At 44.6% G+C, this 24,343-nt stretch overlaps 2 protein-coding genes across 2 annotated transcripts; one reads left to right on the top strand and one right to left on the bottom strand.

The window, feature by feature from the left end:
• Positions 1–3,155: 3,155 nt before the first annotated feature.
• LOC125522744 (disease resistance protein RGA5-like) lies at positions 3,156–17,025 on the top strand. Its single transcript, XM_048687776.1, has 6 exons — positions 3,156–3,746; positions 12,197–13,145; positions 13,489–15,477; positions 15,566–15,621; positions 15,710–16,805; positions 16,906–17,025. The coding sequence occupies exons 1-5, from the start codon at positions 3,227–3,229 to the stop codon at positions 16,762–16,764; spliced, it is 4,569 nt and encodes a 1,522-aa protein (XP_048543733.1). The 5' UTR covers positions 3,156–3,226; the 3' UTR covers positions 16,765–16,805; positions 16,906–17,025.
• Positions 17,026–17,685: 660 nt separating this feature from the next.
• LOC125525445 (glycine--tRNA ligase, chloroplastic/mitochondrial 2-like) lies at positions 17,686–20,347 on the bottom strand. Its single transcript, XM_048690455.1, has 10 exons — positions 20,141–20,347; positions 19,999–20,093; positions 19,651–19,741; positions 19,459–19,563; positions 19,334–19,372; positions 19,006–19,095; positions 18,799–18,900; positions 18,585–18,666; positions 18,403–18,488; positions 17,686–18,271 (listed from the first exon to the last, which is right to left on the bottom strand). The coding sequence occupies exons 1-10, from the start codon at positions 20,342–20,344 to the stop codon at positions 18,173–18,175; spliced, it is 993 nt and encodes a 330-aa protein (XP_048546412.1). The 5' UTR covers positions 20,345–20,347; the 3' UTR covers positions 17,686–18,172.
• Between the last annotated feature and the right edge of the window lie 3,996 nt (positions 20,348–24,343).

The raw sequence follows: 24,343 nt of genomic DNA on the forward strand, positions 1-24,343 counted from the left end.
TTGGAAGCATATCCTTTATCATTACCAGCAACTTTCCAAATCCATTGTCAGATACACCATTGTCTGCCTTCCATTGCAGCAATTCCAGTGTGGTGCCCAGCTTTTTCTTGTCACCTACGCAATTCGGGTACAACAATTTTTTGTGATCCTCTAACATGCGCTGCAACTTCTTCTTCTCCAAATCACTTGCGCAGTTTCTCTATGCACCGGCAATGGCCCGACCTAGATCATCAACGGGCTCATCTGATGCCTCTTCTTCAGCTTCTTCCCGCATTGCCGGCTCAGCTTCTTCCCGCATTACCGGCTCAGCTTCTTCCCCCATTGTTGTATCATCGTATTCAGGGAACCCATGGCCAGGATAGCTGTCGTCGTCCTCTTCTTCATTGTCTTCCATCATAACCCCTCTTTCTCCGTGCTTGGTCCAAACATTATAATGGGGCATGAAACCGGACTTAAACAGGTGGACGTGAATGGTTCTTGACGTAGAGTAATTGTGACCATTCTTACAGCGAGCACATGGACAAGGCATAAAACCATCCGCCCGCTTGTTTGCCTCAGCCGCAAGCAGAAAAGTATGCACGCCCTCAACGAACTGGGGAGAGCATCGGTCATCGTACATCCATTGCCGGCTCATCTTCATTACACAACACCGAATAGACCAAATTAATACAAGTTCATACATAAAGTTCATACAACTCTTAAATGCAACAAACAAATAACTCTCTAGCTAAAGCATTTAAATGCAACAACAAATACGATCAAGATCGCAACTAAGGTAACAATGGATCCAACAGCATAATGATACCAAGCCTCACTATCGATGGCATATTTTCTAATCTTTCTAATCTTCAAGCGCATTTTCTCCATCTTCATCTTGTGATCATCGACGACATCGGCAACATGCAACTCCAATTCCATCTTCTCCCCCTCAATTCTTTTCAATTTTTCTTTCAAGTACTCGTTTTCTCTTTCAACTAAATTTAACCTCTCAGCAATAGGGTCGGTTGGAATTTCCGGTTCACATACCTCCTAGAAAAAATTTCTATGTCAACTTGATGGGCATAATTTGTCATAAACACGAAATGCAACTAGTTTTAAAAGAGAATATACATACCACATCCGAATCATAACAAGGACTAGGGCCGACGGGGACGGATATCAAAACCATGGCACTATATGTATAACAAACAACGTATGGGTAAGATAATTATACGAGTAACTATATATCCAAATCACACAAACATCAATTTTTATATAAAATTTCATGAACAAGAGGCTCACCACAAGGTGGTGCCGGCGACGGGATGGTGCGGGCGATCGACGGTGGCTATGATGGAGATTTAGAAGGCACTAAGTAAACCACACCTACATATGCAAACTAAGTGTTATTTTTGACCTCAAATTGCATATAAATCAAATACTAGCACATATATGTATATCCTCCCAAATTACTAAACTCACAAATTAATCACTATATAAAGCATTGCAAGAGCTAATCTAGCAATGAGAGATGAAAGGACAAAGTTGCTAACCTTTGTGATCATTTGAATGGATGGGGGCCTTCAAATCTTGACAAATTTTGGGCAAAATGTGTGATGAGCTCGAGAGGAAGAGGGGAAGAACAGAGAGGAGAGGGGAAAGGGGAAGAACAGAGCGAGCTCGGGTGGACGAAGGGTTTATGTAGGACGACCTTTAGTACCGGTTTGTGCCAAGAACCGGTACTAAAGGGGCTGGAGGGGCCCCATTCTGACAACATCCTACCACCACTCTCATTAGTACCGGTTCGTGGCACGAACCGGTGCTAAAGGTTCGCCACGAACCGGTACTAATGAAAGCGGCCCGGCTAGCCGTTGGAACTGGCACTAATGTATACATTAGTGCCGGCTCAAATACAAACCGGCACTAATGTGCTTCACGTTTGACCCTTTTTCTACTAGTGGTATGAGGATGGAGTAGACTGCTAGGACCATATCCACTGCACGGGGAGGCACCAGGGCCCGATTCTAGCAGGATCCTATGGTCAGCCGCCGTGAGGGACGCCCCCAGTGCCAGATCTAGTGAAGGCGAGGGTGACAACATCGAACAAGATCTGCCGCGACGAATTCCTGCCGCCGTCGGACACCAGCGAGCTTTGCTCGAGGGCGTATGCCAGCGCGGCAGGTGAGGAGGAGGAGTAGGGGGCGCCGGCGGGGCTGCCTGGAGTGCCCGCCCGAGCCGCCTCCTGGAGACGATGCGGGGACGACAAGGAGGACTCCTATGTAAAAATCTAGATGGTGTTTCCAAGCAAATCGGCGATCAAAGCACTTGAGGAGATTGCTCTTCATTGTGAAGTGGGTGATGGCACTAAACATTCGTGGAAAGAAGCAGCAAGGAAACACCCACGACATCCCAAGATCTTGTTTGCCTACCATTTAATTTACATTCATACAAAATAAAAGAGAGGAAATAGAACAAGCCTGAAACATGACTTTCCCAGAAAAAACACCTTGATATATCTTACTGTGCTTTTTTCAGCTCAAGTGCGATAGCTAAACAATTTGTAATGATATTTCCGGAAAAATAGCATTTGCAGACACATTAATTTGTTCTTTGCATGGGCTTTGAAAAGTTTTTGGGTCCAAAATGCACCTAGCTTCTGTAACAGTAGTGTCAAGTTCTAGACAAAAGATCGAGCGTGCATAAATCCAAGTTATCCATAAAAATAAATAAAAGATATGGCACCTAACACGCGATCAGCTGCACACCGCAACAATAAATAACACCAATCATCGAAGAGTGGCAAGCAAATTAGTAAACTCCAAGCAACCTTTTCACCAAGGTAAGATTTTCGCCATTTTATCTTATCTGCTTATGTCCCCAAGACCCATGCCCGTGTGGGACGGCTGACACAGTCTCCTCGAAAGTTATAATCAAAGGACATATTTTAAGTTCGGTTTTAAATCCAGAGCAGAAAAGAATCCAATGAGCCAGCACCCGCCAGCTGGATCTTTTCAAAAAGCTAACTAAGCAGCGTGAGCGGGAGAGGCCAGAATAATAACCTTGGCAATCGACAAAGACGCGCAACGTCCGAGGAATTTAACAAGGCAGGCACGACAGTAGAGGCACAAGCCACAGTGCCATGCACGTGATGTGACAATGTAATTAAGGAGATGAACCACTTGTCTCCGTCTCAATCTGCTTCCACTCTCCTCTCGCCAGACGCTACTAGCCACACTCTACTTCGGTGATGAGGCCGCCGGACATGGGTGACCCTGGCGGCAGCTCCTCGCTCCGGCCGCACGGCAAGCAGGAGCTGCAGCCGGAGGTAGTTCTCTACACGGCGTCACGCCGCAGCGAGCGCACCTCCGCCGACCTCTACGCCTTGCGTGCCCTCCTGCGGGGCTATGGCCTGACCATGGCCGAGCGCGACGTGTCCAGGAGCAAAGCGCACCGCAGCGAGCTCAAGTCGTTGCTTGCGGCTCGGGGCTGCGCCTTCACCCTCCCGCAGCTCCTCGTGGGCGGCCGGCTCGTGGGCGGTCCTAAAGATGTTAGGCAGCTGCACCAGGACGGCCGGCTGCGTCCTCTCCTCGACGGCGCTCCGAGGCCGTGCCCTGCCTTCGTCTGCCAAGCCCACAAGATGGTCGGCTCCGAGCCCTGCGAAGACTGCAGCGAGTCCCGCAACAACAAGATGCTGGATCCTGTAAGTGGCATTATTGAGGAGGAGGAGGAGAAAGAGGAGAGAGTTGTCCTTTTTTATCCAACCCAAGGTGACACTTTCTTTCTCGCCTTCCTAATTCCTATCCCTCTACTAGTAGTAGCTCCTAAAAAAAGAAAAGAAAAACCCCGAGACTGAACTTGCTTAAACCCTGCTACTGTTATTCTCTGCTGTCAGCGTTTTTCGGTTAGCAAAAAAACGGCCAGGACATGACTTGGTTGAGCTTATTTCTCCTGTTAGTTAGTTAGCTGAATAGGTGCAGCCTTGATCTAGTCATGGGATGGCATGCCATGGTGATCGCTGCAAGTGCGCACACCTAGCTCACGTCGAGCATCGTGGGGTGACACTTCCTTTCTCTACTAGAAAAACCCCGAGACTGAACTTGCTGCTGCTGACATAACTCGTGTTTTTTCTAAAGAGGGGAAAACCTTGTACATGACTTTTTTCGAGCTGATTTTCTTCTCTTAGTTCGTTAGGTGAACAGGCGCACCCTTGATTGTTGGAGCTCACATACCAACAGAGGGACACAAGTGAATGCCGTGCACACACACTTCTCAGATAGCACACCCACACCACACACATGGGCCAGCCGCCGCACACTCGGCCACTAACAGCACTAACACAGGCCACAGCCGGCACTAACAAACCCATGGTCTTATCTTCTCCTCTAATCTCTCTAGGGTTCTAAAGAGTCCCATGCAGGTACAACATCAACGTGACCAACGGCCTGTGAGTAGTGCAGTCGCATACTAATAAAACAAACAAAGACTCTAAAACAATTGCAAGTCTAGATTAGTGCTAACATTGATCTGGTCACGGGATGGCATGACCTGGTGATCACCGCAAGTGTGGACACCTGGCGGAGCCAGAAAAATTAGTCATTGGGTTCACTCATTGACTAGTTGTGAAAACTTGGTATGAACTAAGTCCAATTTTACGCCATATCACAACAAGATTATAACAATCAGAGAAACCATGATGAATAGGAATATGATATATCACTTATCACAAATACTTGTTACATTAAAATTGAAGAGTGTGAGACATGCCGATTGGATGAAATTACAAAATCACATGGGTAATACTGAAATAACTTCTAGGCTTCAAATGCAACTTCTCTTCTTCCTAGGAACATTAAAGAAAATAACAAATTAGTTCCTCGAAAAAGTGTTTCGCTCTACTTTATGTAAAAATCAAGAAATAATAAGTTAGTCTGACAAGTTTAAAATAAAAGTGTCATCATGCAAAAGAATCATGTAAACTCACTCACATTTCGGGACATCCCTTTTTGATCCTTCATTCAAACATATCACTGTTACTAATGGTAGAAGACATGACCTTTTTGCACATAGAAAATTAGACAATTACTCGTGAATTGATCACCATTTTATTATTCATATTTTCATTGACAACATTCAAAACTGAAAGTGTCTCTTCACGGATGTTGTGGCAACTGGCAATATATACTAATACTAGCTTTAGAATTGATAGACCAAAGGAAAAGTAACATGCTTATTTGTTTGGACCATTAACTTAGCAAGATTAGCAATCTCATCCAAATTGGCAAACCTTTCATTTGCTCGCTCATTATTAATGTAAATACCTTCAATGTCCCTATGTGGATAAACAAATTTAGATGGTTGCCTGTAAAATCCCCTTGTTAAAATATCAACTTGCTTCTTGGGATTTTGTGTATACTCTCAAATTCGCTTATGATCAGTGCCATCATGAGGCAATTCATCTAAATTAATTTCTCTCTGAATGGAAGACTTCAGAATATTACTTTGCTGCGGTAATTGATATATTTTACGTCTAACGGGTGACCTCGGCGAGCCCACATCAAAATACCGTTCCAAAGCCTAGATCAGCCAAGGTCCATAGAAAAAACAATTAGAAAACTAGGGCAAAAATTACCGTACTGGACCAGATAGAACATGCACAAGAGGGGAAGATGTGTCGATGTGATATTACTACCTCGAAATTGAACTGCAGTTATGTGCTTGCCGCGGTACATCTGCAATTGAACACTTGCCTCTGGCGTTCAGGCGAACACAAGGCAGGATGAGACGAGCAGAGAGAGGGAGGCGAGTTGGGGAACCAAAGAGGCCGGCGGCTGCCATCATCATACAGGCTATAGATGGATAATAAACCAAATTATTGATCAAGTGACGAATAGGAGAGCAACTAGTTAACGAGCGCTCCTTCGGAAGCCTCACAACGATCAGCACCACTTGTCGCGCTCCCAGCCGCCCCGCCACATGTCGCGCTCCGGACGCTCCCTTCAGGTTTTGTTTTTTATTTTTATTTTTCCGCACACGTTTTCAGCTTTTTAAATGGTTTTTTCTTATTTCTTTTCGACGTTTTGGTTTTCCACTGGTCTTCCTGAACTTTTGGACCCAATTTTTTTTTTGGAATTTTCTTTTGCGCGACGCGTTTTTTTTCCGCGAGAGTCACGCCCGTGCCTCTCGAAAATGGGGAAAACCGCGTTTTATGTTTTTTTTCGCGAGAGGCACGATTTTGCTTCCGAGAGAGGCACAGTTGTGTTTTCGTGAGAGTAACGGCCGTGCCACTCTAGAATAAACAAATCTACGAAAAAGGGGAAAATGCCCGGGTTGCAACAAGTGGCGCATATGCAGCGCACCACTTGTCGCAACCCGGGGAGATGAGAGTGATTTTCGCAATGAGTACTCCTTAGCTAGTGATTTCGGATGAACAGGCATGGTAGTGGGCATGAGAGACAATTTGTACCTGGGCTTTTGGGCCTTTTACTGGTCCATTCACGTGGGCTTGGCAGCTTGAATGGGGTCATGCTTCATTTTCTGTTGGGTTCAGGATTCTTTGCAGCGCGAACACTTTTAAGAATAGAAAGTTAGAGGCACTATTAATTTCACATTACACTGTAGAGTTTAGATTTTCCAATTGTTTGAAAACATGTGCTGATATTACAAATGAAGTTCATGATCATGCAAAAGAAGTTCGCGTATTCAAAAAATAGTTCACCAAAATCGAAAGAGGTCATGTATTCAAAATAAAGTTCACAAACTCAAAAGAAGTTCATCGATTTTCAAAAAAAGGTTCATTGTACATTGAAAGTAGTTTATCGATTTGAATAAAAGAGTTCATCTAATTTGAAAAAAAATTCATCGATTTGAAAAAGTTCATCGGATTTTTAAAAAAGTTCATTGATTTTGAAAAAAAGTTCATCAGTTTTGAGAAAAAGTTCAAAAAAATCTAAAAAAAATTCATCAAATGTGAAAATAAGTTCGGCGATTTTCAAAAAGGCTCACGAGTTTCAAAAAATCAGTTCATGGATTTCAAAACACAAGTTCATCCATTTGAAGAAAACAATTACAAATTTGGAAAAAGAAAGAAGAGAAGGAGGACAAAGTGGAAGGAAGAAATGGGTATAAAACGTGTATGTACCACAGCTAGTGGTGGTCGTGTTGGTTACGCATCGATCCCCGATAACCTGCGGTGCGGGGTTCGAAGATGGCACGACCGGTTGGATCAGCTTAGGTATGAAATTTCCTTGTAACTAATGACAATACAAATAACAAAGAAGAAAGTAGAAAATCGGTAAGTTTGTCTCTCTCGCCAGTTTAAAATTGTTGTTGTACCGTCACCTCTGCCATAGTGGTAAGCTTGGGCCATCCGCATTGTCATAGCAACTGTCCCTGGGCCAAGGTTTTAGTGGGGTTTGAAAGAAAATCATTTTGGTTTAGGTCGTTCTAACTAACAAACTAACTACATACTGAAGTTGCAGGGTTGACTCTAGAATGTAGCTTTATTTTTTGTGTACTTTTTCTTTATTTTAAACTTATGGTTTATCAATTTATCCAAAATTCACAACAAAATATTTTTGAAATACATCAAATTAGTCACAAAAATAATAAATGAAATCCAAAACAGGCCACAGAAGAGGCCTCCTGTGACACAATTCTATCTGCTAATGTGTATGAATTACATCAAACAGGTGACTACTGCCACTAAAAGAACTGATGACTGGTGTGTGATTTTGCAAGTGCACAGGCAGTTGACCATAGTGAAGATCAGTGTCGTTGAGTGCACTAACGGCGTCATGGCTATTTTTTGAGGCATACCACTAGCCACGCTTACCATAACTTTGTGTCTAATTATATATTTTGTAAGATCCATCAAAAAATAGGACCTTGCATTGGCGGCACCTCCAGGCCGCCAGTGCTAAAGGCTCCTTCTCTTTAGCTCCTCCTCTCACAATTGTCGATGCGCTACCGGGCATAACCTCAATGGTGGGTGGCTGCGGGGTTTGCCTCTGACAAGGGGTGTGGAAGGCCCTATCTTCGTGGGGGCCAGGCAACGCAGAGATGAAGAGGGCAGTGGCCCTCGGTGGGCTTCTGACTAGCACACCGTAGCAACAAAAGTTAGCCCACCCTACTCCATTGTCTTCCATTCCTAGAGCAGCAACATCGGCCGGCGTTTTTGTGCCGGCATCCAGGCTACTTCGACCGTGTTTTCCCGTGGTAGTGTGTGTGGACACATGGCAACATAGTGTCGGCTTCGGTAGCCGATGTCTGACGCATCTACGACATCCATCAACGACGATTGTCAGTGGAGCTATACAGTTGACGGTTTCATGTCAATCTGGCAGGTCGAGCATGGGCAGAACGGCTAGGGCTTCATGTATACAAGTGTGCCGTCTGTGATGCATGCCCTATACATAGTAGTCCCAGCCTCCAGGTGGCGTGGTGCAATGGTGTTGTGGCCCCCCGCATCCAGCTAGGCTAGATTGACAAATACGGTAGGAAACTCCCAGATGGTGATGAGGCAGTGGCTAGAAGCAATGAGGAGGCAGCCCTTCCAGTGTTTTCTCCTACATTCCCCCCCCCCCCCCCCCCCCCCCCCCCTCTTTATTTATGTAGGCCAATTTGTTGAGCATCAGTGCTTAACTTTGGTTGCCATCACTGAATAATCAATCATATATGGGTGTGCACATCAACAGGTCTAGAGGGCAGGGATTGATCTACATTTAAAACAATAACAAATCAATAATTAACAAAATGCCTAGGATACGACCCGCCACCTGCCTTCCACATGTACAAATCGCTTGGATAAACATTTAGTAGATTTGTGGTGGTGGCTTGTGTGTTAAATACTACATCCATTCATAAATATAAAATGTTTTTGATATTTTTAATATAGACTACATACAGACTTAAATGAGTCACAAACACACTATATCGTGTCTATGTATATCCGATTTAGAAAAAAGTTAGGACATCTTATATTTGTGAACGGAGGGAGTAGACATGCAATTCCTCCATAAGAAGGTGGTGACATGAAAACCAAAGTAGCTCTATTGACCCAAAACAGAGACCACGCAAGGAAAAAGGAAGGTCAATAGTAATAACATATTAAATGGAGAAACAACTTCTGTGATTTTGAACAGCATTTAAATTTCTAGCTCTGATGTTGTAATTTGAATGAATGTAGTGTATAAACGCTTGTAATTACCCTCCCTCCGGTGTACATAAACGGTTGTAACTCCGCCATGATCGAACGCATTGTCTCCCAAACGAAGAGTGCACATCGAATTGTGCCTATGAAGACAGCAAACACTCGAGAACAAATGATCTATATCGATTATATAAGAGGGCAAAGTTAGCGAGTTATGAACATTGTACATAGATTTTTCACTTGCCGACATTGCATTAAACTAACTAGATGTATAGATCTGTTCGAAAAGGAGGATTACCACTGGCCTGTGATATAGATACACTAGTTGTTGTGGGAGGTGCCTGTGCCATACTTGTCGGTGCGGGTGGATGCCTTGGTGTTGTGAAAGGCAGCACAGGTGTAGGCCTCCCTGTCTGAATGACTAGAACAAACTCTCAAGCCATCCAGGCGACCAACTCGTCGGCTATGTTTGCGCATTCACCCACCTTGTTGATGGTGTGCTCCATCGCCAACCACCCTGTGTTCTCTTCCAAGACTGGGCCGGGGTGGGCCTCGTGGCGGGGATCCCAGTCTTGCCTAACAGTGAGGGCGCGGGGCCGGGGCGGCCGTGGCATGTATTAGGCAGTGTCGCCGGGTAGCTTCTGCATGGTTAGGCATACAATGTCATCTGCGAGTATAGTACACACGCTCAACTGTGTGAAATTGTGTGAACTTTGTTCGACACAGTTTCGACAATAATTTTTCTGTGTGAAATGTAAAACATATTGCGCATAGTTGAGCTCATAAAACCCTGTTCAAATTATCTCGCACATCGTTTATTTATCAAACGTTGTGAGGTGCCCGCCAACATCACACAGATTCGTCCATCTAACCTGTCGGCAAGACATTTCACACAATTGTTTACTAGTGACCGTGCGCGATGTGCAAACCATCACACCCATGATTTTTATAATGTGTGTCTCGTCATGCATTGTTCATCACTAACATGTGCGATTGGGTTGGGGGGGGGGGGGGGGGGGCTTTTTTTTTTTTAGAAAAGGAGGATGACCCCGGCCTTTGCATCTGGGCGATGTATACGGTTACTTTATTAATTATTTTCACAAGACATTATAAAGTCATACAACAGTAAGATTAAAGCCGCCGTCTAAGTAACAAACTGTCGCTACACCTATCCAGTTGATGAAGGGGCGCAGATAGCCTGGGCCTAATACCAAACAGACATCGCAGCCAAGCCTAACATCTAAGACCTGAGACCCCAACCTAGCCACTTGCCGGGTCTGGGGCACACACTGGTCCGGCGTGCTCTCAGAGGCCGCCGCCGCCAACTGCCACCGCTCCATCTTCAGAACTGTACTGATGCATCAACCTTGCTCGGTCCAGCTATCGTCGACGCCACCACGGCGCCCAACGGCACCTCCTCCCTGCGCGCAAACAGCTGTACACGTCGCGGTCGCCACTGAAACACCTCAGCGCCATGCTGCCACGTACCACCAGCCGACACAGCTTGAAGCCCTTGAAGGATCTGTCATGCGTAGCACCTGCCGACCAGGCATGACCAAGCGTAGCACCTGTCGATCAGGCATGACTTGACATCTCCACCGAAGCTCCATGCAAGACGAAGCCGCTCCACCTCCTGCCTCTGACTTCTAGCGCTGCTCCACAAAATGACGCTCCCAAGAGAGAAACGACACCGCAGTGCCGCCATCGTCCGGTCTGGAACACCAGATACTAGGGTTTCCCCCGGAGCAATACGAGTGGGTCGACGGTAGCCACATGACGATGCCTTCATCAAGGTAACGACGTGGAACGCCGCCATCGCCCGCCGTCGGCTCGGTTTTCACCGGCAACTACGTCTCCCCGACTCGCAGCTGGTGCCAGATGACGGATCCCGAGATCCGAGCACCCAGCCTCAGGGCGACCACCTCTTACGGAAGAGATGACCACCACTGTCGGCTACACCGGTCAGAACAGATCTGATCGGAGGTGCCGCCGACGAGACCACCAGGCCCTCCACAATTGTGCACTAGTGCAAGCATAGGTTAGCAAAACCATAATAACACTAGATGAGACCTGACTGGACATCACAATGGCATAGCAATGTGTGCAAGCTAGTTAGGTAATCCCAAATTTGCTGGCCTTATATTACAGAGTAATTGTTGTTTCCGAAAAGGGGAGTAACCTGGCCTCTGGATCAGAAGATGCACACAACCAATTTTATTAAACATGAAAACAATTTAAAGTCATCAAGTACCAAACAAAACTAAAAATATAAATAAAACATGACCACAACGGGTTGGATACAAGATTATATACCTCATCCACATGTTCTACGAGTGAATCGTCAGCCAAACTGGTTGAATAGACAGGGCTGATTCTATCTTTTATGAACTTTCTCTTTGCATGTGTTCTTTGTGTGTGTGTGTGTGTGTGTGTGTGTGTTGGTTATGGCTGTCCTAGCCATGCAGACAACGGGTGTGTGCTCATTGTGCTTGAATCTTCGATGCTTCATTTCGATTCAATAAAGTATACTCTTTAACAACAAAAAAACTACTCCCTCTATTCCTATATACAAGGCACAAACTCAAATTATAGGTATCAAGATAAAAATAAATGTGTGCTTTACAAACTCAAAGTACAGGTATCAAGATAAAAATAAATGTACATTACAGGAAATTGAGTGGCCGTGAGAGAGGAAGTAGGTGAGTTTGTCATTATCATCCACTACGTGCATGCTAGTAATTAAGCCATGGGTTACTACTACGAGGAAACATCATTAATATTTACCTCGATTACTGTTGGTGGCCTTGTATAGATGTAAAATGTGTTTTTCATAGTGGCTTTGTATACAAAAATGGAGGGAGTATAAGCAACTTGTTTGTTCCGCAATTTAAATGTGTTGGTGGATATGATGAGTGAAGTGTAAAGTACAAATCGATATAATTTGGCTTTTCTGAATGTCAGATATGTGAATATAAACAGATGTGAGTGTGACATGTACTGGTAGTTATGTATTACATGCAACATCCATTGTGTAAATTAAACCATTTTTTCTCGTCTGTGTTTTTTTAGATGTTTCAATAGGAGGTAGAGGCAGAGAGATGGATGCCAGTAGCAGTGTTTCTCTGGGTGCCATGAGACCCCTTCTTAAGAAGCTTGACATGATGCTAGGTCCTAATGGATGCAAGCTGACCAAGGGGGTCAATGATATGTCGCACCTCCTCAAAGATGATCTTGAAGAAATAGGCGCATGCCTTGAAGATCTGTTAGAGGTGGAGGACCCTCCCCTGGCGGCCAAGTGCTGGATGAAAGAAGCACGGGAGTTATCTTATGACATCCAAGATTGCATTGACAACTTTGTGCCCCCTGAGTCTCTTGGCAACAAATCTGACCACAAGATGACTCATGTTAAGATTCCCAAGAGACTCAAGTGGCAGAAACAGATTGGATATGCAGCTCCTGATGTGTCAGGACATGTTATCTCCAAAAGCATTCGTGTTGATGTCATTCGTGCTCCCAGGAAGCTCAAGTGGTACCAGCAGATGGTTGAAAAGGTATCAGAATTCAGGATCTATGCCCGGGAGGTGATGCGACGGTACGAGAGGTACCAGCTCCATTGTTGTAGCACCTCGGCAACACATAGATTTTCAGCCATTGGGCCTATAATGCCAATGCCGCCAATGCCTTGTGAGAAAACTTGTTCCAGCCTAGTAATTGATGGTCGGATGAGCAAGTTTATTAACTCTCTGGCTAACGACGCGGATCAGCAGCTCAAGGTGGTGTCTATTCATGGATTTGGATGTCTTGGTAAAACAATGCTTGCCAAAGTGTTGTTTAATAAAATTGGGAGGAAATTCCATTGCCGGGCTTTCGTCCGGGTGTCCAAAAAGCCTGATATGAAGAGGCTTTTCCGAGACATGCTATCACAATTCCAGCGGAAGCAGCCCCAAGCAAGCCAAGACGCTTCTGATGAACTTCGCATTACTGCTGAAAATATCAGCAATTGTCTACATGGCAAAAGGTACTTTATTTTCCACATCCAAATAGCATGTACTAGCTGTATGCATCAGTATACCAGGAATTGTCTACAATATCAGGAATCACTGTATATTATATTATTTCCCTACAGGTTGCTCTTTTCGTTTTTCACAAAAATAAGTCAGTTTCTGAAAGGATGTTTTTCAGACTAGCTTTACAGTATTCTAGAAAACCTCGATTCAGTAAGCTAGAAAAGCTTCAGTAAGCCTGTCGATTCAATGGCCATTAGTTTAACTCTTCAAGTAACTTCTGGTTGATACATAACTTCAGGTTGTTACTGTTAGCCTGACACATAAATGTGACATGCGTGCATTCTTGACATGCAGGTATCTAGTTGTTGTTGATGATTTGTGGGATACATCAGCATGGGATGTTATTAATCAGCTTTTCCCCAAGTGTAGTCAAGGAAGCAGGATAATAACAACTACACAGATTGAAGATGTTGCATTAGCATGTTGCTGCGATGACCCAGAACAAGTATTTGAGATGAATCCTTTGGATGATGATCACTCAAGGAAGCTATTCTTTGGCAGGATTTTTGGCTCTGAAAGTGACTGTCCTGAAGAATTGAAACAAGTTTCAAGCCAAATTATAGAAATATGTGGTGGTTTGCCGCTAGCCACCATGAGCATTGCTAGTCTTTTAGCAAACCAGCCTTCTGTATCAGTGGATTTATTGACACACATACATGATTCGTTAGTGTCTTGTTTGTCATCAAATTCAACTTCAGAAAGAACGAGACAAGTACTGAACCTCAGCTACCACAGCCTTCCTCATTACCTCAAGACATGCTTGCTTCAACTTGGTATGTATCCAGAGGGCTCCATAATCTTCAAACATGACCTGGTCAGGCAATGGGTGGCTGAAGGGTTTCTTGCTGCAAGTGAAGGGCAGAATATGGAAGAAGTTGGAGGGATGTATTTCGATGAACTTGTTGATAGAAGATTCATCCAACCTGTCTCTGTCAACTTCAACAATGAGGTGATGTCCTGCACAGTTCATGCCGTGGTGCATGATCTTATTGTGCACAAGTATGCTCAAGACAATTTCCTTGTGGTAGTAGATTACAATCGAAAGAATTTGGCACTTTCTCATAAGGTCCGTCGACTGTCTCTCCAACTTGGTGATGCAAAATATGCCAAGATTCCAGCAAACATCAGAAAGTCACAAGTACGGTCACTTGGATTTTTTGGACTATCAGAGTGTATGCCTTGCATTGGAGAGTTCAAGCTTGTTCGTGTTCTAAACCTTCAATTGTCTGGCCTTCATAATGGCAACATCAGGACTGATCTCACTGGCATATCAGAACTGATCCATCTGATATATTTGAAGATTGCTTGTGATGTCTGCATCAAACTTCCAAACCGTATGAGAGGGTTGCAGTGTTTGGAAACACTGGATGTCATGGATACACCAAGAGGCACTTATGTTCCATGGGACATTATATATCTCACACGCTTGTTGCATCTCAGTCTTCCTCCTGACACAAATCTGCTGGATTGGTCTGTCGGTGACGATCTGAGCCTTTGCAAGCCGTCCCGCCTGCAGGATCTTTGCATTTCTACACCGCCTTCTTCTGATTACGACCATCTGGTGAGAAGCATGGAAGCTCTGGATTATTTAATGTATAAACATGACAGCCTGAAAACTGTAAAACTGGTGGCTGACGGATCCTCAGTTAGCTATGGTGATGCTTCAAGAGCAACAGCTCGATGGATTTTGAGTAAACAACCCCACCATCTCCAGAGATTTGAGGTCTCGCCGCACAGCCCCGTCATATTTTGCAGAATGCATTTGTGGGAGAAACTACTTGGCAACCTATGCATTCTGAAGATTGCAGTGGATGGACTGTCAGTCAATGATGTTTATATTCTTAGAGGGCTGCCCGCCCTCACTGCTCTGTCGTTGTATGTGCAGAAGTCGCCACTTATTAAGATAATATTTGGCATGAGTGCTGGATTCACAGCTCTCAAGTACTTGAAGCTGAGGTTCATGAGTGGAATAGCTTGGCTAAAATTTGAGGCGGACGCAATGCCTAATCTCTGGAAGCTCAGGCTCGTTTTCAGTTCCATCCCCCGAATGGACCAACGACTTGTCATTTATTCAGACTGTGACAAGATATTGAAACAATATCGACATGGTACTGCATTAATCAGCATCGAGCATATGACAGGCCTTAGAGAGGTCTCCGCTAAATTTGGGGGTGCAGCTGCTGATCTGCAGTTTGTCTCGAGGATCGGCGTAGTTACTAATCATCCGAGCAATCCTATAATTGACGTGCAACTGGTGGATTCTGGTTCCCATGGTGATAAAAGGTAGTGCCAGCGCCGAGCTACATGGTTGTCGTAACTCTTCAATTCTTATACCTAAATTAACTGTTCAAATGGTTGTTGTAATCTGCAGGATATCAGCAAGGTCACCGGAGTCCACTTCCTGCCCGATGGATGTTCCACTTCCAGGTATACTTTTCTGACAGAGACAATTTGCCATCAGGCTTCAGGTGACAAGTTATTACCCGTCAATTATTAATTTGTCGACTTTTCTCAGGAGGGGGAGAGGTGTCATGGAGCAATATGATTGGTGTGATAGGTCGTGACCTCTTCATTTATTGCCTCCACCGCCTCTCCAGATGGGAATATGGAGCCATCGCCTCCCTCAACCGTGATTTCAATTCCCTGGTTCGCGACGGGGACATCTACCGCCTGCGTCGCAAGAATGGGGTCGCAGAGCACTGGCTCTACCTCTCTTGCGGTAATAATCCTCCGGAGTGGGAGGCTTATGACCCGTCCACTGGGCGCTGGATCCATGTGCCCAACATGCCACCGGCTCAAAGCTACGTCTGGGAGTCGCTGGCTGTAGGAACCGAGCTGCTGGTGTTTGGGGGCTACGGAAGTGTTGCCTTGAGATATAGCATCCTTACCAATTCATGGACATGGCTGGCTGATGTGATGAACACCCCGCGGCGCTGGTTTGGGTCAGCAAGTGTCGCTGAAAAGGCGTATGTCGCGGGAGGCTTTGATTCTTCTCTTACTAATAAATTGAGCTCCGCAGAGATGTATGACTCGGAGACACACACTTGGACACCAATTCCCAGCATGAATAGGGCTAGGTTCAGATGCTCTGGTGCGTTCATGGATGGCAAATTCTATGTGATCGGTGGTATTAGCAGTAGCCACGAGGTATTGAGATGCGGTGAGGAGTATGACTTGAACCAGAGGTCATGGAGGCTCATCGACAACATGTCTCAGGGGCTCAACGAGACAAACCCAGGAGCTCCTCCGCTCATTGCAGTTGTGAACAATGAGCTTTATGCGGCTGATTACAGTGAGAATAATGATTTGAAGCAGTATGATAAGCTGGAAAACAAGTGGATCACTCTTGGGAAATTGCATGTACAGTCTAAGAACAAAAATGGCTGGGACATGGGTTTTCGAGCGTGTGGTGACCGGCTGATTGTTATTAGGCATCCAAACAATTCTAGTGATGAAAAGGTGGTTGAGCTTCATTCATGGACCCCAGATGGGCAACCGCCTGTGTGGAATTTGTTTGCCACAAGGCCATACGGGGGCGACCAAATTCTGTGCGCAGTGATGGGTTGCTGAGTCGGTCAACTGAATAATGGTTGGATGCATGCAAGATATGAGTAAGTTACTTACCTTGTACTCGCTTTGTATAATTTTTTCTTTATCCAGTTTGCTCCATGATTTGAATGACACGGAGTTTCTGTTCCTATTTCCATGCAGTCCTGACTGTGCCTCATTCTCAGTCTGAATTTCCTGGGAGCACTCCGCTGATGATACAAAAAGAGAAGACATGAACCAGTTCAAGAGAAAGTGCCTGCAGAAACATCCGAGTTTTAGTCACTAGCTGTTATTTCCAGTTGCAATTTGTGTTCCAATTTGTGTTTTGATGATCTTCATCTCCATCACCCAACTTTATCTGTACTGTACAACAATACTACCAGTTACCGCCGAACATCGAATTCAGTCTCTAGCTTGCTCCTTTTTTTGTTCAAGATTTTCCAAACTCTGAATAAAAAACAATTTGGACCCGACAAAATTCAGTCAGCTGTTCTGAAAATGTATTTACTCGTACTTTGGTATAGATTAATTTGCTCTAAGAGTGTGAAATCATGATTTTTCTTTCAAATTGTTTATTCTTTTAGATGAAATTGTTTATTTCTAGAGAGTCGTTTGAACAACCTTCAACCGAAAACAACGAAAGGCTGGACATGTTTTTCCTTCTTTTACTGCACTTGCAATACTCGTGTTCCGTCTGACATTAGCTAGTGGCTTTGGTTCAGTTTGATTAACACAACCATATCATACACGGGTAAAAGCAAGTCACATCACAGATATTGTTGCTGGAAGAATTCAGCAACATTTTGGTTTAATACATAGGAGTACAAACATACATACATAGGTGCCCTCAGGATTTCTCTTCTTCCATTGTAATGTGAAGGCCCTTCCTAAAACAACTACGTAAAGGAAGATTATAGTACAACAACAACCCGGCAAAAGCTAGCTGCAAGATTAACCAAAGTGATCAGGAACCAACAGACAAAAGGAAGAAAGGCTAGCTGCAAATGTTTCAATCTTCTTCAAACAAAGTTATACATCGACCAACAAATCTCAACATCAAGGAGCGCCCGCCCGATCTGCTTGAAATTGGTAAGATCTAAATGAATGCCAAATAAATTTTCTCTGGGTCACCATCCTCCAATCAAAGACGGCCCCAGATAATATCAGCAACACAACACAGAAGAAGAAAATGCATTTAACAACTAGCATAAACAACACCCCATTTTGTCTATTGGTTCGTCTTGTAGTTACACCTCATAACTGATATCCTCCAATCAAAGACGATCCCGTGTAGTTACATTCTCATTCTTCTCCCAGTAATTTTCCACCAGATGAATGACCAGTAACAAAAGTACAAAAAAGAAAATGGCTCCAACTTAATGACACCAGCTCAAAAATGGGACGCACGCTCTCAGCGCTACAAGGCTAACTAAAACCCTGGTAAAACCGAGAGGTCAGCTATCCCCTTCGTCAAACTCGCAACCTTTTGTAGTAGTGCCAGCCGGTTGTTGCGGATCTTCTCATCTTCCTGTCCAATGGATCATCACGAGATACAAACAAAGGTTAATCAGCAAAGTCACATGTCCATATATACACGGTCAAACGGTAAAATGAAATGAATCGCAATAGATCTGGAAAACAAAGATTTTCTACTCTCACCGCCATGACAAAAACATTGTTGAAGAAATCTTCCAGAGGCTGTATCAAAAGCAGGGAGGCCTCGATGAAGGTTTTGACGTCAACACCTGCGAGAGCGGTGAACAGAATAGCGCAGAGGTGAGCTGTATGAACTGTGGACCTGATACATGTCGCTTTGAGAAATGAAGATAGTCTTCTGTTACCAGGATGGATCTTGTCGACAGCCTCCAAATAGGCGCTCCACAAGGCTTTTTCTTCGTCCTTCTCGAATACGCTTGTGTCAACCTACATATTGCATTCATGGTGAGGCAGGTCGTCCATAATGCTACAACGGCAAGGTTAGTTCCAATTTCAAGCTGCACTTTGAGTATGTTAAAGAATTGCATTGGTACGTGTCTACGTAAAAGCAGCTTGTACCTCCCAAGCAGACTCGAGTTGCTTCCCACGTATAATTCGAACTGGCCTAGAATACGCCTCAACGATTTTTGGGAAATCTTCAGTTCTTGAGAATGCTTCCATCTTCAAGTTTCCACATAGCAAGACCATCACCACAAACCCAGGATGCTTCCATAAATTTCAGCAGAGGTGCTAAGCACATAAAACTTGAAATCTATAATTTCTTACTTCAGCTGCCGTTTGTGATGCCAGATAAGGGCAGTTCGCACGCTCCATAAGCACCGACCGAACTATTTCATAGTTAATTCCCTCATCCACCTGATGAAAAATGGGGAACCAACGAGTCATTTCAAAAGGACATGAAATTTACTCACATATAGTCTATGTACTCCATCTGAACTAAAACCACAACAAGAATTATGGAACGGAGGGGGTATCTTATATTTCTTTTCTCGGTACATCCCAAGAGGGTAGAATACAAGAATCTTGGAGAAGAACAGCCTTATGCGTAATAAGTAATAACTCTATTGTCATTACAGGTCAAGGAGATACATACCAAAAGTTGTTCCAGTCTCCGTGTTACAAATTGCACTACCCAAGAATAAATTTGATCAGAGTTGTCAAAAACCATGTACTCATATGAACATAGTAACACAGTGATGATCTGAAATATATACTGACCTCATTTATAACGTCATTGTCTATTCTTATAGGCTGCACCTGTGCCGCCAAGGTCAAGGCCTTTGTGAGGTCAAAGTTCTTCTTATTCTCAACCAATATTTGAACCTGTATAAAATATTTTATCAACTAATACTTGGACCTGTATAAAAATATTATATATTTAATGATATTTGCCGTTTCAGATCCCCTTACCAATCCATAAGAGATCCTTCTCAGTCCAAATGGATCGTTCGAAGAACTTGGCTGACATCCAGCTCCGAACAGACCCACTAGGCTGTCCAATCTGTGAAAAAAATCATTAGCAGAAGCAAGATTCTCTGCACATCATAGTTCTAAATAGTGGGCTATGCCTCTTAGCGGCGGACCTCTTCTAAACGCTATAGCGATGCTATAGCGCGCTATTTGAATGTTTGTTCATGTGTTTGGACCAAAGTCGCTAAGCCTGCTATTTAAAACCATTTCTAGGCGAATATAGCAACATTTTATTGTATTTTCAGTTTAGCATCTGTTTAACGATGGCAATATATGTGCAGGAAGTACCTATCAGCAACCGCAAGGACTATACCAGCATCTGTTTTTGGGAAAACATTGCCAGAGAACCTATGAAGTGTTATCTCAAACAGTGCTTCTGCAATATTTGACATGAAAATTTACTCAGCTTAAGAGTTGGCAACAAATGTACCTCTTCTGGAAGACCATCCCTTGAAGCATAATGGCGTGCCATAATTCCAGGGAGTGAAGTAAATTCTGTAACAATGGAAGTGGCAAGATCTGACATAGCCAATGCAGCTGCATCTTTGACAACTGGGATCATCCCCTCCTTTATCCCGAGAACAAGGGTCAGCTCTCCAACAACATTTTCAGCACGTGCCATTTTGTCGAGCATCGTACCAAGTGTTTCCTTTTCAATGAGATGCAGATAAAATAAGAATAAGCAGAACACAAGAATGTACTGAACAATATTCTACTACCTCTAGCATGCAGATCAGCACACCTTGATGTATACTTATATCAATAGACGAAGAGTGTTTCGCAGAATCCAAATACTAAACATGTTCCAAAAATGACGTGCAGCCTGCCAAGCAAAAGGCTCAGATTGGTGAACGAAATCTGAACAATTATCAGACAGAAGGAATCCTTGAGCAGAAAATTCAGACTTCCAGAGGAGGCCCAGGCAGAAAGCATGATAAGCCAAACCGAGTGTGCTTGTTTCGACGGTGAACAATCCACAACAGGAATGTCGACCATGAACTGTCCGTCTGGCATCCTGGACGGCTTACCTGCGGGCGATCCCTTCATTATGTCTATCTGGGCCTGGATTGCAAACTCTGTTAAGCTCCAGCGACTTCATCTTCGTTCCAACCTCGACTCAGACTCTAGTTATCAGCGAGATTTGTGGAGGCAGAAGTCAGCAGGCAAAGATGGACATTCAGAACTGAATCAACTGATGGCATATATAGATACAGACTGCAATTGTGCTTCCTCTGCTTTGCTCTGCTATTTGAATCCTAAATACTTGCATGTGGCTTCCTCTGCTTTTGCTCTGCTTTCTTGACTCTGAATACCTGGCTGTAACTTGAGGTTTCAGGTGTCAGGTCGACCTAGGGCCCGACAATCTTCCTCCTTCCGACCACAGCACCGATGGAGATGCTGCCTTCTCACGTCACGTTACTGGCGGCTGATAACTCTCTTTTCGTTAGCAAGGAGAACACACACCAGACTTTATGGTATTTAGATACTCGATCTACGAAGCCGAATCTACTGCGTCAGGAATCCTAAGCCGCCACAGACCCAACACTTACATATTAAGCCGCAATGACCCCACTTTAGCTCTGGGACGGGATGTCCCTGACGCCGGGCAACCTCCGCCGTCGCCGCCGGCATCTCGAGACCCTCGGGTGGGTCTTGTTGTAGTAAGTCAAGTGGCGTGACTCGAAGGGCGATGGCTCATGGTTGGACTCGGAGCCGTCTCAGTCGAGTCTGTCCCACTCATGGGAAAATAAATATATTGGAGATTACTTCTTGAGTGTGACACCACTACTTAACCACTTATCAGTTTGCACCCTGTTTCTAAATACTTGTAGAGTGTGACTAAGCGCACACTGAACATCAATTTCTAAAGTTGTAGGTTGTTTTTCTAAATACTTGTAGAGTGTGACTAAGCGCACCCTGTTTCCAAATACTTGTAGAGTGTGACTAAGCGCACCCTGTTTCTAAATACTTGTAGAGTGTAATACTTGTAGGTTGTTTTCTGTTTCTTCCAATGATTTGTCTAGTTCAATTTCTAAAGTTTACTGGAATTGGTAGAAATTTGATGGCTGTTGGATTAGTTGCTCAAGTGTGGACGATAAGGAACCTCTGCTATCAGTTTCTAATTATTTGATGGTTGTCTCCTGAAGTGACCAAGTTCTACGGATAAGTTCCTCCTCCCTGTACTTTTGCTTCTAGTAAATGAGTTTGTTTTCATGTATCCCAATTTGGTGGGCTCTCAGCCATAACAAAGCTCACCAAGTAATGTATGTTGTCATATAGTAGTATTTGGTTTTGGTCGATATTGCCGTGTCTGAATGTTATAGAACCTTACGATGGTCCTTTATTCAGTTCCAGTCACTGTTATATGTTCCTACATTTTGCAGAGTTCTTTTCTTTACACAGTTTATCTTTTTCTTTTGGTTTCTGGATGAACCAAGCAATCAATGCTGTCAATCATCTATCCAGAATGCATCATGTATTCGAGCTACTGTATTGTGCGCGGAGAGATCGGCAGCCTCTTATATTCCAGAATGTCTTGTTCTGAAAGAAAAGAAAAGAAAAAATGGAGACTGCTCTGCTCCAGCGACTTCATCTTCCTCCTCAACAAAAGAGAGGATGCTATTCTTTTTTGTTTGAGCAAAGAGTGCCACCCCCCCCCCCCCCCCCCCCCCCCCCCCCCACACACACACACACACACTAAAGTGTGTTGCGATCCAAAAACTAAAAACCTGAACCTCGATAGCGTCAGGATTCAGGAACCCTAGCTGGTAAGTGGTAACTACAGATCCAAGACATAGAGCCCAGGAATGGGATGGCGCCGACGCCGGCTCCGGCTTCTGGCCACCTCTGCCATCGCCGCCGGCAGAAACCTTGGCTCGCCGCCTCTCCGCCACCTTTCTCTCACGGCTCCTCTGCTCCGGAGAGACCTCCCCACGTCCACGTGTGCTCGCGCGAATCGCCACCAAGTATTCAACTGCTCTGCTCTCCAAACATGTGCATATTGGTAAGTTTTTCTTTTCTGGTGGCTCTGCTTTTGCTCTGTTTTCTGAAGTCTGCTTTGCATGTAGTTTGATTTTGCTCTGTTTTCTCAACTGTGAATACTTCCATGTAGCTTGTGGTTCAATTCATGCGTGAGGTCGTCTTGCGCCCTGACAATTTTCCTCCTTCCGGCCACAACAGGAACCCTATCTATCCTCCTTTTCTTTTTAGCCAAGAATACATGCCAGACCGTGTGATAATTCGATACGGCGACAAATCAACGGCGTCAGGAACCCTATCTAGTAGAGCCCACGGTATCAAGCCGCCGTAAGTGCCGCCGCTCGAGCTCTGGGCCAGTTTGGTACCGGTGCACGGCACCCTCCACCGCCATCGGCCGGCGAAACCGTTTGCTCGCCGCCTCTCCGGCATCTCTCTCTCTACTCCTCTGCTCCGGGGAGATGCCCGCATGTCGTGACACGCCACGTTGTCAACACTGTCATGCAAGGTGCCACCATTACAGCTGGGGAGACAGGCTTCGCATGTGTTTACGTCCATTATTTGACACAGTATGCAAATTGGAAGCCTTTACAAACATTGCACTGAAATATGTCAATGGACAAGGAAAGTAGCGGCCTTTAAAAACACTAAGGCCTTGTACAATGATATGTGCTTAGTAAGGTGCTTATAGAAAAATAAACTGGATGTTTCTAAAGTAGTAATGTCTATTTCTACAGGAAGGCGTCGTTTCACGTGAATCCGGCATCCATTGTGCATCCATGTATCCGCTCCTTTTCAATCATCGGATGTAAATCGTGTGTGCCTCCTCATCTGAATGTATTTTTTACGCTAAACCGCCCGCCTCTGGATTTCTTATTTGCAAAAGTGCCCTCTGGACAATGAAAAACATCACAACCTCAATCTGTTTCCAATCCCTTCCGCCCACGCTGCTCTCCCGACGGCCCCGCCGATCTGGCTCGCCCTGTCCAGGCGCCAGCGAACCTCTGCAATCGTACAGCACGTCGGAGGTCTCCGCCGCCGAGTCAACCGCCCTCCCCAACCTCCGGAGTCGTCCACCTCGTCGCCGGCCCAGCCGCCGACGCCACCGACGGCCGTAACATCTGCACCTTCTACTTACACGCTGCAGAGTAGCGTGGGCACCGAGTACAGAGTGTACTGCGACTTGCTGCAGACTCCCTTGGAGAGCAATGACAACCAAGTCTCTGCATGCCTGTACTACTTGCACACTGAGCTTCTGAATGCCTGTACTACTTGTTCTTGTTCGATGTATCCATGTAGTACTTGCAAATGAGCTTCTGAATGTCGATTGTGATTTTGTAGAATGCAACTGTTGTTGGGTGTACAGCTTCAGAGTTGTGATCTTGTACAGGTTCAGTGTTGTGAATGGAAATTAAAGAAACACACATCTATTTCTTATTACATGTTCCTGTTGGCATTTGAGGTGTCCCTTACATACTACATGATGCAATATAACTCAAATGATGGCAGTCTGATGTATCTTCAAAATTTCTGGACATGATATAGGCTAATAGTAGCTAGCAGCCCAAATGAATCCATGGATAAAACAGCCTGTTGCTGCTCCTTGGAAACCTAGTGCCTCTGCCTGCACTCAAATTTTCTTGAACAATACATAAAC

The sequence above is a fragment of the Triticum urartu genome, chromosome 7, assembly GCF_003073215.2.
Source record: "Triticum urartu cultivar G1812 chromosome 7, Tu2.1, whole genome shotgun sequence".
Classification (NCBI taxonomy): domain Eukaryota; kingdom Viridiplantae; phylum Streptophyta; class Magnoliopsida; order Poales; family Poaceae; genus Triticum; species Triticum urartu.